The sequence below is a fragment of the Juglans regia genome, chromosome 11, assembly GCF_001411555.2.
Source record: "Juglans regia cultivar Chandler chromosome 11, Walnut 2.0, whole genome shotgun sequence".
Taxonomy (NCBI): domain Eukaryota; kingdom Viridiplantae; phylum Streptophyta; class Magnoliopsida; order Fagales; family Juglandaceae; genus Juglans; species Juglans regia.
This window is the reverse complement of record NC_049911.1, coordinates 12,934,226-12,952,968: the sequence shown is the minus strand read 5'-3', so window position 1 is coordinate 12,952,968 and position 18,743 is coordinate 12,934,226. Positions and strand designations below refer to the sequence as shown.

General features: G+C 36.6%; 1 protein-coding gene across 3 annotated transcripts; it reads right to left on the bottom strand.

Moving 5' to 3' along the window:
* Nucleotides 1–1,631: 1,631 nt before the first annotated feature.
* LOC108995221 (E3 ubiquitin protein ligase DRIP2-like) lies at nt 1,632–17,968 on the bottom strand. 3 transcript variants are annotated; one of them, XM_018970735.2, is made up of 8 exons: nt 17,495–17,602; nt 16,362–16,582; nt 15,771–15,870; nt 14,666–14,993; nt 14,034–14,530; nt 13,886–13,936; nt 4,198–4,270; nt 1,632–1,994 (listed from the first exon to the last, which is right to left on the bottom strand). In XM_018970735.2, exons 2-8 carry the CDS (start codon nt 16,450–16,452, stop codon nt 1,821–1,823), a joined length of 1,314 nt encoding a protein of 437 aa, XP_018826280.1. In that variant the 5' UTR covers nt 16,453–16,582; nt 17,495–17,602; the 3' UTR covers nt 1,632–1,820. The 3 variants fall into 3 exon arrangements, with proteins under 3 accessions (XP_018826280.1, XP_035538655.1, XP_018826279.1); XM_035682762.1 differs by having other exon boundaries at nt 16,362–16,609; nt 17,495–17,542; XM_018970734.2 differs by lacking the exon at nt 16,362–16,582 and having other exon boundaries at nt 17,495–17,968.
* Between the last annotated feature and the right edge of the window lie 775 nt (nt 17,969–18,743).

Genomic DNA, 18,743 nt, shown 5'->3' with positions numbered 1-18,743 from the left:
ACTTATTTCTCAAACACATATTCAAACTACATGGAATGCCTAATTCTATTGTCTCGAATATGGACAAAATTTCACCACCCAATCTTGGAGGGAGCTGTTCAAACAGCAATGGGTGCAATTAGCCTTCAACACCGCTTACCATCTACAGACGAAAGGACAAACGAAGGTTGTCAACAAAACACTAGAGAACTATTTATGTTGCTTCACAAGCGACATGACAAAGGATTGGGTAAAATGGGTACCCTTAGCCAAATGGTGGGACAATACCACCAAACATTCATCCACTCAACTATCATCCTTTGAAGCCTTACATGGGTATCCTTCTCTTGGGTTGCTCAGTTACCTTCAATGCTCCAAAGTAGATGTAGTAGACTCCACCCTTTTGACTAGGGAACAAAGCAGGTTACTTATGCTTACAAATGTATCAGTAGCTCGCAATGTCTCAACGCTGAAACACTAAGCTTGCTCCTCATTTCTACGAACCCTTCTAGATCACTGCCAGATTAGGAGAGGTGGCCTACAGTCTGAAACTTCCCGAATTGGCTAAGATCCACCAGGTTTTCCATGTGTCTCTCTTAAAGAAACATCTTGGCCAGTCTGTCACTTCATTACCAAAACTTCCACCCGTTGATTCTCTGGGAATTTTGAGACCGGAACCAGAGGAGATTTGAATCAAAAGCTCAAGAAACGTGGACATCGACCTGTAGTAGAGCTCCTGGTTCATTGCCAAAGGCATCAAGAAGATGATGCCACATGGGAGTCTTACCATAAGTTCAAAGACTCATTTCCACACATTGTGGGCAAGGTATTCTAGCAAGAGGGCATTGTTACAAGACAAGCTGGAGAGTGAAGGGAAGGGAAAGTAAGGGTTTGGTGAAGTGGAGCACACGTGGAAGAGAGTTGGACTAGAAAGACAATTGCTTGCTTGGGAACTGTAGGATTGATTGAACAATGGAGATTTGGCAACAAGAAGTTAGTTACTAATTAAATTATAATTCAAGCACGTGATTAAGACCATAGAAGCTTATATTTCATTTTTAGCATTTTGTTATTCTGTTGAATTCGTAGTAGCCCGGGAAAGAGCAATGCTAGGAAGTTGAAATTGTCTTTGTTTATATAGGAGGGATGCATTGTATAACATTTTATCCAGAAAATTAATACAACAAATTCCTATTTATCTCTCTCTTTTCTCTCTGGAGGCAGCTCCCCCCTCTATGTGAGTCTTCTTACTTAAGCTTGTTACAAAAAGTTGGGCAACCCGTTGTGGTAGCCATCACGAGATGGTTGTTCTAACTTTTTTTTTTCCTTTCTTTTGCGCAATCATGCACTTAAGTTTCATATTTCTTTGAGGCAAGCAAAATCATGGTGGGAACAGATAATGCAGGAAACATTTGAAGCGTCGAGCTATGCCTGCTGAGCGCTAGACAGCACCAGTGTGTGAGCACAATGCCACAAAAAATCATTCCGAAACAAATTCAGAAGCGTTTTTGGATCAAATTGCAGAACAGATGAAAAGTGAAACAGTAGAAAGCCCCTCTTTTTATCCACATATCAAATATGGTGCAAATTGAATTAAATTGATCATGCGAAGGAAAACACCAAAGGAGATGAATGAAAAGACATTTCGTATGTGATATGGCAAACCAATAGAATAAAATTAATTAAAAAAGTTTATTCAGGTGAAAACATACATTGTACTAACGTACATTATTGATCGAATCACCTTAGTTGATGCAGCCTCAAAGATTCAAAGGACTTGTATAATTAAAGATGTAAGTTGCAAGGACAAGAAAGCGGAAAAAACTGAAAAAAAAGTTCTCTCAAGGGGTTTGGACTTTCCGGCAATATGACAGTACCATCACAAAGTCCTTAGCAGAGGACCCAACAGATGCTGGTACTTTTTTTGATGTCGATGCTGTCCGAAACCACAGATCTACCAAGTTTTGTAGTTGCAATGATGGAACCACTGGCTGACCTCGGCACATTATCTCCACCTACAAGCAAAAATAAAAAATAAAAACAGTAAGAGTTAATACCCTGAATTGTCACCAAATATGAAGTACCAGGAAGCATTGATTTCTTTGTCAAGTGGTGAGCATTTGTCTCTGTAGACAAAGAACCAAGTGTGCATTTAGGTGCCTTTCTTACAAAACATGACTTCACCAGAAGGAAATGAAATCTGTTCAAGCATCATACTGCCATGGAGCATGTAGTGATCATACACTGCAAAGCTTCAGAAGTGGAGTACTGATACCGATAGAGAAGAATGTTTACCAGCAAAATTTTTGTGCGCTTTCTGAAAAGCCGTGATGTTTTTTAATTTTTTCCAGCATACTGGAAGCGAGGTTTTTAAAATTTTTCAACCCTAAATTTTTAATCTGGGACTTTTTTCTGTAATATGGACAAGTTCTCAGCCCCTCTCTACAAGTCCGTCTCCCTGTCACTCCCTCCCCCTCTAACAGACCGGTAACTTTTTCGCCCACAACCTACGAGCTTCTATCTTTTACTTCCTTTTTCTTCAGGCTCCCTTCAACAAGCAGAGCACATTAACATAGTTCCACTGAAAATAGTACTTTCATCTAATATGGAATTTATTTTTCTCGTACTTGCATACAACACACTAACCATTCATGTTACCAGGCTAATATGTTACTTCATCAATTTTTCTACTATCATATCTTATGAATATTTCTCTTAGGACACCATTCTTAACAGAACTTGCATATTATTTCCATCAGGCTCAAAGAGACCTTTGCGTTTAAGGGTGCCTGTACTTTTAACAGCACTGGTTGAAGGTTATCCCTTTAGTAGAAATAGGAACCAAGGATAGCCAATTTATAGGGGCATCAATGTAAAATTTATATAAACACAGACATTAAGACACAAGAAGCCAAACGAAACCTGAGGGTGTGTTGGGTTGGCGGAATAAGGAGCTGGAATGGAATACCCATTCCTCCACCATCATGAATATCTATTCCTCCCAAATATGAGAGGAATAGGTATTCTAGGGGCATCAATGTAAAATTTATATAAACACATTTTATTATCATTACTTTTATAAAAACATTTTGTTGGTGACCAACCGGCCATCAAAACCCATGGGGGTGGCCGGACCCCATGGCCAAGTGGGTGGCCAACAACTGTCCTTCTTGTTAATATTTTTTATTGATTTTTTTTTTAAATTTAAATTCTTTTTTTAAAGAATAATGGCATTTTTGTAAAAAAAAATAGTGAAATTTGGATATTTTGGAAATTTCACTTCAATTTCATAAAGATATTCATCTTTTGTCACCAAACAAAAGAATGGGAATGAGTATTCCCATCCCTAAAGGAATGCCCATTTCGTGAACAAAACATAAATTTAAAAAAAAAAAAATAAGACAGACAAATGAAACTCAAGAATAAGTGCTAAAGTAGAGAACATTGCCCAAGATGGTGATAAATGGCAAAAATTCATGGGAAACCCATATAGCTAACACTATGCTGAGCCGATATTAACTTAAAATTTTTATAGTTTTCATAACAATTTTGCCATAGAACACTGAAACATGCCGTCACTTTATATAACTATGTTGCTCGGAATAACTTTATTCCGAGTAACTTAAGAAGCCAAAAAAAAAAAACCATAAGATCAACAAGCAACTACAAGGACAACTTTCTTTTGACATATATGTTGCAGTTCAATGGAAAACTTTTCTATTATAATAACAGTGGCTCTTTTCGCAGCATTTTCTAGTTAAAATCATCCCTTGTATGTTGTTGCATCTGGGCATAAGCATTTTAGTCCAAAGGATGCATTTATATACCCACAGAAAACAATAATATAAAACAGCTCGTATGAGTATCTTTAAACTTGCATGGTAAACGCAAGTTGAACACATACTTGCTTTCATTTTTTTCAATTCTTTCCAGCTTTTTCTAGCACTTTTCCCATTTGTTTGTTAAGCGGCTTCATGTAAACTTGGGGTAACACCTTCCTTTATTAATAAAATTTTATCTTAATCGTCAAAGCTTCTTTCCATCTTTCATGGTTTCAGAAGACAATAATGAAAAAGACATATTATACGTAGCAAAATATTCAATAGGAAACAAGAAAATAGTTTATCAAAAACACACAAAAGAGAGAAAAAAAACCAACACCACCAACAACATTAATAAATCCTCGGCTTTCTGTAAAGGCAAGAAAGACAAACATACCTCAGCTTCACTCATAAGATCAAGTTTCTTCACAAGGTACTTTTGGATAAATGAAACAGGCATTTTACCATCCCTGCGAAAGGAAATAAGTGTGAACAGAACATAAGACATTTAGTGATGAAGCACAGCAATCTCCAAGAGGAAAGAATTCCAGACAAGGACACTACATGAAAAGGCTAAAAAAGAAACATTAATTATGGAACAAATTACATATGCCGCAGCAAATAGCTATCAGTGATATTGTATTGCCACAAATCTATCACAGCAAAAAAGTAATTATTTGGGAAAACAGGACGCTTTTTTAGCTACGAGGCCAATCTGAATATTCCGCACAATACAGTAACTCACTAACCACTGGAGGCAAGCTACACCATGCTACAATGACAAACCCAACCATCCCACAACCAACCAGCCTCCTTGGTCACACGTAAAACCAATGGCAGCAAGACCCGCACCACTGTAAACCACCTTCACAGTAAAACACCTTCAACCCACAAGCTTCCACCACTATAAACCACCTTCACCGTAAAACACCTTCAACCCGCAAGCCTCCATGCACAGCCACTGCACTACCAATGCAAAACAAGCAGCCCCTGTTTTACTCTACGGAAAATCTCTATCATACAACCCGAAACAGAGCACTTCCATGCCGTGTCTCTCTCTGCCAACCCCTCCAACCACCCATTGTCACACACATGGCAGCCCTAAGTATGTCACATCCTCTGTCTCAGCCGTGCAAAGTGAGGAACCACAATAAGTATGCACGGCCACTGCACTACCAATTGCACCAAAGACCCACATTGACAGAACCCCGGATCTATCTCACAGTGAAACCCAGCCACTGAAGACTGCTTCAGACACGGCCAACATCCACCACAGACTGCCCAGTTGCACCCAATCGGAACCCAGCCCAACGCCTCAAGCAAGTTGCACCATGAAACTCTCTCTCTCTCGGCACCTACCGTCGTTATACCAGCACCACAGAGGCACAACTCAGTCATGCACCAACAGGTGCAAGCCGCAGCCTTCCTCTCCACAATGAACCCTCACGGTACCTCTCTTAGAACTAGTTATTTAGGTTATGGGTGTTTTACTGATTTAATGGAAAGGCAACATATATCGAGCAAAACTTTAAGAAAGCTTGTTATTGCTGTCACATATAGCTACAAATAGCATGGATTTTACATTGATTATAGCAGGGCCATATTATAATTGTAGCTTGATCAAATGAGGGCTTTTAGTGCACAGGTTTGACTATAGTGATTAATCATGGAGTTTGGGTTATGGGTACTCCATGTGATCAAGGAGGTTGTGGAGGAAACATTTAATGGTTTGATTATTTTATGATGACATGTTTGATGATAAAATCAAGAGAAATAAGATGTTTGGGTGTGGTGATATTTTTCGGCCTTAATCATATAATTATTCGGAGAAATTGTGTGGACATCAATTATTTGGGGAATGATGATATTTTAGGGTTACGAGGATTTTAGGCTTTATGGAAATATAGGTTATTTAAGTATTTTGGGTTTTAATTATGAAGTACATGCTTAATTATAGATTTCTTACGATTGGAAATTTATGTAAGTTGCGTGCCTATTTTATAGGTGATCGCTTAGGAGGTAAGTAGCATGATCATACCTTTACACAGTTTTACGGTAAACGACATGTCCTTTATGAAAAATAGTATGTATGTACACCCTTCATTGGAAGCTCCATTTTACGTACCCAAGTCATGAAATAAGTGATTTTTTACTGCCATGATAGGTTCATAAATTCCATGGTCTTATGCACAAGTTTGTGTTAATTTGCATGACACATGTCACGATATTTTATGAAAAGTCAAGATTTTATGCGAGTCGTCATGCATGAAGATATTTTATGAAAAGTCATGATTTTATGTGAAAAATAACATCAAATTATTTATGAAAAGTCGTGATTTTATGTGAGGCAACATGTATCACGACATTCTACGAAAGGTTATGATTTCATGTGAAATCCATGATAAGGCAAGATATGACAAGAAAGTATGCATGTATAATTATGTTGAGGTATGACAATTAAGATACATAATGACCTATATTATGAAAGTGAAACGGTACCATGAGGTGGGCATATTGCATTTCTAGGATATGCTAGTAGTGCACTCAATGTTGTCATCCTCATGTATGGATTCCCAACTCGCGGCCACGGGTGGAATCGTAATCTTCAAGATTTACTAACCCTAACTCACGGGAGTCAATAGTGGGTATCGGCCAATGAGGAAAAGTGAAAGACAAGTTAAAGCATTTCATGCATAGTTCAAGTTCAAGTCCATGTTCATGTTATTTATATATGTAATTACGAGTATGAATGTTTTCCAAGAAAACCCTAAGTCTATATTATGTGTTGCTTATTGAGTATTTGACTCATTTTTGTATGTTTTTATGATTTAACCACACCAAGTGAGAATCTTTATGAGGATGGAGCTGCAGGATGGGACTTGGCCTAAGGAGGCGAGGCGAGGCGAGGCAGAGGCCTAGACAGTTATGAAAGGCTCAATTTTATGGTTTTTAGTTTTAATAAGTTACTCTTGTTAAGTACATGAGACTTGATTGACTTTATAAGACTGTCTTTTATATTTTCAGTATTTTAATAAAGAATGACTTTGTTTATTTATGGAATGTTTTATACTTGGTGCTTCGTCTAAGAAGGAAAAAAATTTTAAAGGCAAATTTAGGCCTTGTTTGTATTCAAAACCCATCTCAACTCATCTTATTTCATTATTACAACTTTTTCAAATTCCCACACAAAATATAATAAACAATTCAACTTTATCAAATCCCAAAACAATTTTTCCAAATTTCCACACAAAATATAATAAATAATTCAACTTTTATTCTACTATTCACAAACCATCTCAACACATCTCAACCCATCTCTGAATTCAAATCACTCCTTAGTTTCATTCAAGTTCCCCTAGATTTCTAAAAATGATGTTATTCATCACCCTAGGGGGATTGGGTGTTGTTACATCAAGATACCTGAACATTGATATGGTTAATATACTCTGACCACCCTCAGGTTAATTAACACCTTGTAATCCATGCTCGAGGATTTCTATTCACCGAAAATGTTAATTGACAGAAACTCTTACCTCTAATCATTTTGACAAAAACAAAGAAACATTAAGACTGCAACATCCTAAGCAAAAAGCATTTAAGTATGATGTGCGTGGGGAGTAGAAAGCAATATTTTGTGAATTTTGGAGTATAAGAAAGGTTTATTGTAACATCCAGGCCAAGGATATGGCCCAGGCCCGCAGAGAAGCCCATTAGCCTGTAAAACCGCGTCGTGTTGGTGAGTGAAATTCTCTTCTCTCTTCCCTCCTTTTTTTCCCCCGACGGTTATCTCTTCCCAGTGTTTCTCTCCACCCTGTCACTTCTCTCCCCATTTCACTCTGCCCACTTTCTTCACTCTCACAATTTCTCTCAACCCCCACAAATTTTATTCAGTTTCTCTCTCTCTCGCCACTCTTTCTATTTTCTCTCTGTGTTGTGCCATTTGTCACAGCCACAAGCCACCATCTTCTCTTCCCTTCACGCTATGACCACTGCCCTTCGATGTTGTTCCAAGCCGCAGCACCTCCACCAAGAGCCACCATCATTGTTGCCAACCCATAGATGAGTAAGCCATCCTCGGTCCCTCATGGCAAGCCGCACGTCCCACGTTCACCACGCCATAGCCTTATTCCATGTTGTACACCTCCAAAGAGGTAGACCACCATAGAAACACTGCCTCAAGCCACCATATAAATCATCTTTCCCATAGCCCAATGACCATGAGTCACGAAGAAACAACCGGTGGACACCTGCCCTCTGTTTTATACCCCAACCGAAGCTTCTCCCTCCACCGTTGACCACCATGGAAACAACCCAGGCACACAGCCCAACGCACGGACAAAGACCTCTGTTTTTGGTCAAGCTGAAACAGAGCACCCACTCTCTCAAACTCTTCCCCCTCTGTGTTCGGTTCCTCTCGGTTTCCCCCTCCACATCTCTCTGTCGTCGCTGCCCTTACATGCCAGATGACCGCATGTCATCGTCGTTGCTCAACCACCACGCTTCCGCCCATCACCGAACTACCACAACAACCCTTGCCCTACACCATAGAAAACAGACTAGCGCACCTCTCCCCTACTGTGAACGCAAACCATGGCGGTTTCTCATCCATGTTGAATTACCCCAACCCGTAAGAAAACCTCCACAAGCAACCATGTGTTGTAGTGTTTTCCGTGGTCCACACATGGACAAATACCCATGCCTTGCTTAGCCTCCTTCAACAGCCGCAAGATGTCGATATGGTGAAAACGAGACCACACCGATGCACGTTGCCCCGTTTCTTCCGCCGCCACGCTTGGTTGAAATTGCATGTTGTAACTTCTCTCTCTCTGAAGTTAATAAATTCTCTCTCTCCTCCCCATTCCTTCTCTAAGCTAACGGCAACACCTCTCTCTCAGTGTTCTTCCATCACACTTGTCGCCACACCTCCCTCCTCCCTCGGTGAGTGGCACCTGGTCTCTCACCGAGTTTATTTGAGTTGGACTTGTATTTGAGTTGGGTTTGAGTTTATTATAATTCAGGTAAATTGGACTTGTATTTGAGTTGGGTTTGAGTTTATTATAATTCAGAAACTGTTAGAACATTTTAAATGGGCTTTATTTTATTGTATTAAAAAACTAATGTATTATTTTAATTTGGGTTGTGTTTTAGTATTTTTAAATTAGGCATAATTTTACTCAGATAAATGTATTAGCCCATAAACTTGATTTCACAAAAAATATTTAAAGGTTTTAATCATATTATCTAGTATAATTTTACAACTAGATTTGGTAGTAAATTGTAAGTGTTTAATCTTTTATTTTAAACACTTTAAGCCTACTATATAGAAATAAATCTTTGATGGTAGATATGATTAGTAGTTTACATTGATTTTTTAATATAAGTATTATTAAGGATATTTTATGAACTACTATTGTTTAAGAGATTTATGATTTCCTATTACATTATATATTAGTAGTATTAAATTATGATTTCAAAAATAGTTTATAAAGATGTGAGTTTTAAATATGATTAAGTTAATTTTTGAAATGAATTTAAGTTGTTTTGCCATATTTGATAAAATTATATTAATAAGTTTAAGAATATATTTAATGATGATAGTATTTATTAGATTTCTGATAACTAAATAATTATTAAAGCTATTTCTGTAGTATGTATTAAGAAAATGGATAATTTTAGCGAGTCCTTTTAGAAATTTAGTAATGTTTAGTATTCCGTATAGGTGACGATTGATATTTTTTCAGCACGGTTGTGGAAAGATTTAGGAAAGTTAAAAAAAATCCAGGTAAACGAGGTTCCTATGCTAGACTTTGCATAAAAAGAAAATGAACTGAGGTTGATTTTATGAAAACTGTGCACAATATGTTTTGAAAAGAAATGTGAAAACAATCTCAGTTATGTGTTCTGCATTACTCATGAAATCTGTATAAAAGAGTGTTTTCTGGCATAACTGATGTAGACATGAACAATATTTTGACATGCTATTTCTGAAATGTGTAAAAGAGCGAATATGAAATTTGTGAATTTTGTACATGTTATATGAAGATGCTTTGAATCCATTTCGATTATGTGAAAATGATATGAAAATGTTCAGTACTCTATTTTATATGATATGGTATTTGAAAAACCTTTGGCATGACTTTCTGATTTTGTTTCTAGTTATGATAAGATGGCTCTGATTCTGTTTTAGAGTTGGTACCAACATCTCTGATATGAGTGCACTCCCTTTGGAAACAAAGTGATTTTTCTGCGTGTTCTTTCCTGTGTGCACACTCGAGGCTCCGAGAATGAATAAAGGAAAGTTTCACATTCTGATACTGTCTGGTTTGGCCACCGGGGATAGTACAACCCTACCAAGGAGGTTAAACATGGTATATGATATGATATGGTGGTATGATATGATAAAATGAAGATGTTCAGTCATATTATACTAAATGGTCTTTGAATATGAACAGTCGCTTTTTGACTATGAAAAAATTTGAAATGTCGCTCTGATTTTCTGATAACGTTGTGAGATTTGCATATTAAAACTGAAATGTTTTGTTTCTACATTCTGAACTCTCTGAAAAGGCCCATGTTTACATACTAGTATATGTTCTCTACTTACTGAGTTGTTAATAACTCACCATTTATCTCTACAATATTTTCAGCTGAAGTTCAAGAATGGAGAGCATGGGTAAGGCTATGTGAGCATAGTGGATTAAGTACAAAGAGAGAGTACTTTGGTTTGGAGAATTTTATTCAGTAATTTTGTTTTGTTTTGTTGACTTGATATTTTGGAAGGTTGATATTTATTTTGAGACTTAGTGGCGTTCTTAGTTAATTATTTTGGGAGCAGCTGATTTAAAACAATGAGATTTATGTGTGATTGAGAAGTTGGAGTTTATATATGTACTGTGAGATACAATATTCAGTGACAATAAGTAACTCTCCGACTCACCCAGGATTGGGGCATTACAAAGAAACATTAAGACTGCAACATCCTAAGCAAAAAGCATTTAAATATGATGTGCATGGGGAGTAGAAAGCAATATTTTGTGAATTTGGGAGTATAAGAAAGGTTTATCATATTACTATGAATCTTTTTGTAACAAAAATTTGCGTATTTTAGGCAGTTCATTGTGTTTGAAGTATCGTCAATAGTTTTTTTTTTTAAGTTATTGACCATGACAATAAATTATTGACTTACAGTGTTCTGAATGAGTCAATGAATATACACAGGCACCTAATGATAGAATGAGAAAAGTGCAGAAAAATCCTCATGGGTGGGGCTACAGAAACAGTAACATATGGGTTCTAAATTAAGGATTAGATTTATTATTATTTTTGTTAATTATTATTATTATTTTGATAAGTTATTATTATTATTTTCTTTCCTTTCGGGTGAGACTAATTGACTAAGATCTGCCGCCCCTTCATGTCGTGCCACACCTTCATGCTGCCATCTTCTCTAGGGTAATTTCTTAGTCTGAAAGTTTTCTGACTTGTAACCTACTTACACACTGGAATCTTCACGTATAAATTCTCTTTTTCCTCCACAAAAATTCCCTCCCTCGCGCCAACAAGCCCTCAAGGCCAGAACCTCCCCAAGTAAAATCAAATTTTCTTCAGCACGGTAAAGCCCGTAGCTTCCTCATAGCAAACCAAGATCTACCATTGCACGTCCATTTTCACTTGGTAATGAACTGCATAGTGAAATTTTGGTAGTAGTGCTAAGAGGTAAGTAGCACGATTACAATCTTTATGTGTGCTGTAATTATTCTATTATGCATGAAAAATGATGTTTACCTATGCTATGTACAACCAATTCCATGTTATTCCCTTTTTATGAACTCTCGATGAATTATGACGCTGTGCTTGTGAATGAAATTATGTATGTCATCCTGATTGATTGTTTGATTGAATGGATGCTATGTAACCCTTTTGTTATGTTATGTTATGTAATGCCTGAGTTATGCTATGTCATGCAATGCTCATGTTAAGCCATGTCATGTAATACTCATGTATGTTATGTTATGTTATGTAATGTTCACGTCTGTATGCCATGTTAAGTGCTATGCCATGCCTATGAGTATGACACGTCATGAAAGTTCACAAAGTCAACATGCACATGTATCATGATATGATATGTACGAAATCATGTGAATGGTAAGTAAGCTTTAAGAATGGCCTTATGTCATGGGTGGATGTGCAAGCCATGGACTTAAACGTGGTCCACCGTAAGTATACTATGATGTATTTGGTGACACGGACCTATGTGTGCCTCACCATATACTATGCTATGATGTATGTGGTAACACAAACCTAAGCGTACTTCATCATATGTTATGTTATGATTTATGCGGTGCCACAGACTTAAGCATGGTTCACCATATATATGCTATGATGTATGAGGTGCCACGGATCTAAACATAGTTCACCATATGTTATGCCACAATTTATGCGGTTAATGATAATTGAACTAATGCATGTATGTTATGATGACCACTAATCAAGTGAAAGACAAGATGAATAAGTTATGTGAGAATGATAGGAAATGCATGGAGTCAGTCATTCATGCATCCATGTTACATGTACTGCCATGATTGTTTGATTCCACTTATGTTATTAAAGAATGATCTATATGCTATGTACATGTATGACTATGAATGAAAGTTTTTCTAAATCAAGTATAAATGTCAAGTTAAATTAAATTTACAATATGATGTGTTATTATTGAGTCTTTGACTCATTTGTTTCTCTGTTTTTATGTTTTAATGTCCCAGATGATGATTTCGTGGATATAGAGCAGAGTGCCAAGAGTAGATTATTCTTCGAGAGACATAGACCTTGAACAAGTGTTAGTACCACAAGGGTCTAGTTATGATTAGACAGTTGAATAAATTAATTTGGTGCATAGGACTAGTTTATGTTTCTTTATTACGTTCTAGTTTTTACATTATGAAACTCTATTAGGCTAAGTTAGTTTGATGATTCAATAAATGAGGTATTTTTTTATGGTGTCGAATCTCTTTACCGGGCATTACGCTATGAATGTACATAACATTCCGTACCTACGGGAAGGGGTGTTACTAGGGAAGGGGGTGTTACATGTACATATGCATATATCTGATGGTATGGTGCATTGCAAACGTGAGCCTTGAGATCTTTGGTGCTCATTGCGGTGTCTTTGAAACTGAGAAAATTTCTGGTAATTCTTAAAGATGAATGCATGAGAAAGGATTTCTTCGGAGTTAGGAAATACACTATCCACCTGTTGTTACTAGAATGAGAACAATAGAAATTGAACAACTGAGAAGTACTTGCAAACCAGCATTTTGATGTTATCCATTCATTCGGATATATGATAATCATTTGTTTATCCTATCAATATATTTTCTTATGGGTTGAGTACTAGCCTAGACACCAGCATGGCCAATTCATGGTTTTTGAATATTTTAATACACGAAATACCAATGACTAGGTGGGGAATATTCTACCCTCCATGCAGTTTTCTCTATTAGCTTTTCCAAATATTTTATACATTTTAATTAGGTGTTTTCGCTTGTAAACTTCCTGTGTACTTGGGCTATGCCTAATTATGTGGATTAATAAATTTTCTTACTTGTAAAAAAAACATTTTATACATTTTATTGAAAAAATCAAAACAATCTGAAGCCCCAGAAATATAGCAAGTATTGTTCTTTTCCAAGAACTATTAATGTACTATAGCCAGCATTTATAGCCATATGCATGTAAAGAAAGAATCCAGAAAGAATCCAGAACGTGTTCCATCTGTTAGTTTAATGTCCGTCAAACTAACAGATAGAACACGTTCTTGGACTCTGGCTTTACATGTATATCACCGAATATTAATTTAATGATACGTATTAGCCTCAATCTAATAATCCATAATATCATCAAACAAGCATATTATCATTTTTCACACTTTTTTCTGCTGAAATTTGCTGTAAATGGGGAAAGAAGACGCACAAACAGAAACCCATATTTGTGTACCAGCTAGTCAAGTCAGCATTTACACATTCATATGCAAGAAAATGTTGACAAAGTAGATACTTCAATCCAATAAGAGACCAAAAGAAACTTACTTTATCCTTATGTAACAGGCAGATATTTGTGGCAAGGAAACATCTGCTTTCCTGCATACATTTATTTGAAAACATCATAGAGGCAATCACAAATCAAGATTAAGGAATATAAGAAACAATATCATGACATGGTAGAATAGAATTTTACCTGTCTTCTGAAGCAACTAATGAGAACCAAATTGGACTATTTCTTCTGTTGCGCTTAGAACCTGAAACATCTAGCATGACTTGGGACGAGGAGTGCAGCTGCCTACATGCAGCTGTGCTTTTACGACCTGCTGCACGCAACCTTCTACGCTTTAAAGGTCCTGGAGGTGAGGTTGTTCCATTAGTTTCATCCTGGACTTTAGTATTGTGTCCATTTCTTTTGCTTTTAGGCATATATACTTCACTGTCAGGAGCACTAGGTGATTCTGCTCTGGCTTTGGTTTCAGGCATATATACTTCACTACCATGGTTGGGTTGCTCCAATTTGGCAAGTGACAGCCCTGGTGAATTAAACTTAGAGGTTTTGGTTCTGTTCGCAGCTTCAACAAGACAGTTCAAGGGTGTCCACAGATCAACTTTCCCTTCAATTAACTCCACATCATTCTCTGTGTCTTTCTTAGGTATTCGCTCATTAAAAGTTTCAGCGCCTGAATAATCCTGCCACAATGTAACAAGATGCTGAACTATTAATACAGTAAAGCAAGTATGTTGTTTCCTACAAGGAGAAGCTTATAAAATCAACTTCTTCTAAATCTAAAAAGCACAAAAGATCAAACACATGCCTTCCTTTACCTGCCTTTTATTTCGAGTAGTTTTAACTTGAGAATCAAGTGAGCTGGAGCTCAAAGGATGATCACCAGCAGAATCTTCTTTCTTGGCAGCTTCCTCAATGGAAAAACTGCATCCTCGCATAACAGAAGCTTTTCTTGCAGCTTTTGTTCTCCTTCCAGTCAAGCCACTCTGTATTGGCACTTTGGGAGTGCTGACCACCAATGAAGATAGTGATCTCTCCTTCCTTTTAATCGGCAGTGGATTTGTAGCTGTAATTTCAGGGGCCTCAACTTTCCTTCTCTTCAGAGGGAAAATTTTGGCCCTTATATCTTGCAAATTGTGGTCTGGCCTGCACATTAGTAGTGACCAGGCTCTAGTGTGAGTGTATTAAAACACAAAGCATAAGGACACATAAACAACGTGATTTCCATTTCCTCAGAAGAAAGGTACACCATAACATTATGATTGAAAAACTGGAATGTGGATACATCATTTGCACCTATATAAACATAGAAAAGAGAAACAAAATATAAGAAACATATTTAATGAGGCATGTATGCCGGCCTATCTCAAAAGTAAAAATATCTGGAAAAATAACCTTACTATAAATTATTGTATTGATGAAGCACTAACTTTCTCTGCATAGCAATCATTAGACCATCACAATCTTTTTATAACCATTTCCAGATACTAATTCAACATCACTGACACGATAGGCTAGCATGAAAATCTGGCAATGTGTCCTTAGTAGGCAGAAAAACTGGATAAACCCGCATATCCTAGAAATGATACAATAAAAAGCCATGCGGAATATCTAGAGCGCGATCTGGAGGTGGCAATACTGCAATTATCCTTTTTTATAAAGGCATAACTTCATGTAAATTCTCAAAAGGAAGTGGAAAGGTCCAAATTACATGATTTCTCCACTAATAACATCATATGAAAAAACCCTTTCAATGAGACTTACCTATTGTTACTCATAAAGCGTAAATAGAATTCAACCACTTTAAATCGGGAAGGGGCGGGGGAGAGAGAGAGAGAGAGAGAGAGAGAGAGAGAGAGAGAGAGAGAGAGAGAGAGAGAGAGAGGGAGGGAGGCCTATCATAATATAGATGAAAGGACTGGCCTGAGTTTCTCCACTGGAAGAATGCCCAGATCGATGTTGCATTCAGGACAACGATCCACCTCCTCATCAGAGAGCTTCTCATATATGCACTTCCTGCAAACTGATTTGAGGTTTGAACTCCATGTGTCAGAGATGGTTGTGGAAAGAAGCAAATACATAACAGGAGATGAGGAATTCGACTATTTAATTCTCCCAAGTCTGTAGAAATATATACAGCTGAATTTAACAGATTTTTTTTATAAGTAGCTGAATTTAACAGATTTTTTTTCATAAGTAGCTGAATTTAATTTTTTTTTTTTTTTTTTAAGTAGTTGAATTTAAAAGATTACCAAAAACAAAATATGAAGAAGAAGGAAGACATAGCACTTAATTTTGCTTAGGTAGGGAAGGAAATATTGTGTCCAGACAACAAAGAAAAGAGGCCTTTAGAGATTAGCTGTAACAACCCAGGGAAAACACTAATCACATCTATGCTATAACCCCAAAAAGACAAGTCAATTTGAAGCCTCTCTAAATTACTTATAAAACTCAGTTTCACCTAGTTAGTAGTCAATCAGAGACTTAGCATTCAAGATTACATTGATAACTTACCCACTCTATTTGAGTTATTCATTCTCCCAAAGTGGGACTGGGGTGTAACAAACTCCCCCTCTTCATTTACTAACATCCTGGTCAGGTCCATGTCATACAATGGTACAAAATCGCATAGTTGATCTTACTGGATGGTTTTGAAACCATATGTAACAACCCATGGAAACCTCTATCTACATCAGCAGTATTACCCCAAAAAGGCTAATCAATTTGAAACTTCCCTAGAATCACATAAAAAGCAGAATCACCTGGTAAGCAACGGATGTGAGCTTTATTAGTAAGAAGAAAAAAATCTTTATTAGCAACCGATGTGAGCTTTATTAGTAAGCAACCGTCTCTAATCAGAAAGTAAATTCTTTCATAGAAGAAATTAGTAAGAAGATAAATTTTCTATGAAAATAGTATCTATTTTAATAAGTCCAAATATCGATATAATTGTTGAAAACTGCTTCACAGCAAGCGAATTGCCCATGCGTCATAACTGGGGGAAATGGTATCTTTCTTCTGAGATTGCTGGGGATGACTGTTACAGTAGGCAGTCCCACTTCGCATAAAGCACCAATTGTACCGACATGTTCACATTAGCAGTTACTTTTACTTATCCAAAAAAAAAAAAACATATTCACATTAGCAGTGAATGAGACTGGGAACTGCTCAAGTTCTGACAGGATAACCTTAAATAGTTCTTGTTAGTGTCTTTAGACCATACACCCTATAAAATGTGGATAAGCAACTGAATCCGACACACCAACATGAGCCTTAAAATCCATAATACGCAAATCCATAAACTTGGAATCCCACACATCAACACGAACCTTTAAAATAAAATAAAATAAAAAAGCACGCAAATCCATAACGTTAGAACGCATAGTCGGAAAAAACACGTAAGAATCTTGAGATTGCAAAATACACAAATCCCCACATCTCAGAGAGTTGAAATAGTAAGAACAAGGTCCCATAATATGCAAATCAGAACAAAAATTCAAGTACATATATCAAGAATTGTACGATGACACAAAAATTGAACAACCCAGATCAGCATATACACGGAATACAAGCACAAACCCAGATCAAAATTGTCACAAAAATAAGAGCAATTAGACGCAAAATATAGACAAAGCTGATAAACTCACACGTGTGGAGGCACAAAGATATCGTTGTAGCTTCCTTCAAGAGCTTCTTACAAAGAAGGCACGTCATGCATGCCTCCAGGGTCTCCCTTTTCACTTTCACAACCTGAGTTACCATCTCTTCCCCTCCCACTATCTGAAAATCTCTCTCTCTCTAAACTGCATTAAACAAAGACGACAATCACAACGGAAAAAGCATGAAATTTTATGAGGAACCGAAGCCTTTTGTGCTTTTAGTTTTAGCTATCGTTGGACGTGAGAGAGGTGTGGATCTGAGGTTGTGAGCACAGTGGCGGGTTTCGGGGCTAGATTAGGAGATGGGTTTCGACTGTTTGCGGCAAAATTACGTTGTTGGATTTTGGACAAAGGAGGCGTTGTTCAGGTTTTGGCTTTGAGTTTTGACGAAAGACCATGAAAATATGTAAAATATAATAAAGACGCTTTTTGTGCGTGTTTTTTTGTGTTGCGTGAGGTCCGAGCACGAGCCGAAACTCACTCTTCCCACTGCAAAGTCTGTAGAAGATAAAAGTGCGCCGTTCGATAACTGTTATGTTTTCCTTCAGCTTCACTGCTTGCTCCACGTTTTGACTTTTTTTTTTTTTTCCTTTTTTTCAAACAGTATAAATTCTAATATACTGTTTGCACAATTTTTATTTGAAAAATATGATAAAGTCCCTGAAAAAGTTTTATCGAATTGTGTTTTTCTGTTTTTACTTTATAATTAATAAAAATATTATTTAATAAGTTTGTAATTTTTTTAAATGTTTAAATGGATTTGAAAACTGTTTAAGAAAAAAAAAAATAAAGTACAATTTGCACTTACGGTAGAAAAGAGATTTTCGGCGGACGTAACAACGTGCTTTTTATTTAGTTCATGTTGAGATTGTGTTAGAAAATATTGCTTTTAGCTTAAGGTTTATAATTTACGTAATAAATTCTATTATTATAAAATTATTTACTGTTTGAAATTTATATGTCTTAAATACTTTTAAATATATTAGATTTGTTTGAAAATAAATTTTAAAAAAATACTTTTTGAGGTAAAAATGTCATAAAAGGACATTTGATTTTTCACAAATAATAAAAGGACATTTGGTAAATTTATTTCTTATGCAGGAAGAATGCAACGATAAATTGTTCATTGATAATTTGGAAGATTTGGCAAGTCGTTGAACTGGACACGCGGCTCACCTCATTTATGGGACTCGCACTCTCATTTGGCTGGTAATGGTTCATGTTGAACAGCGAGCTC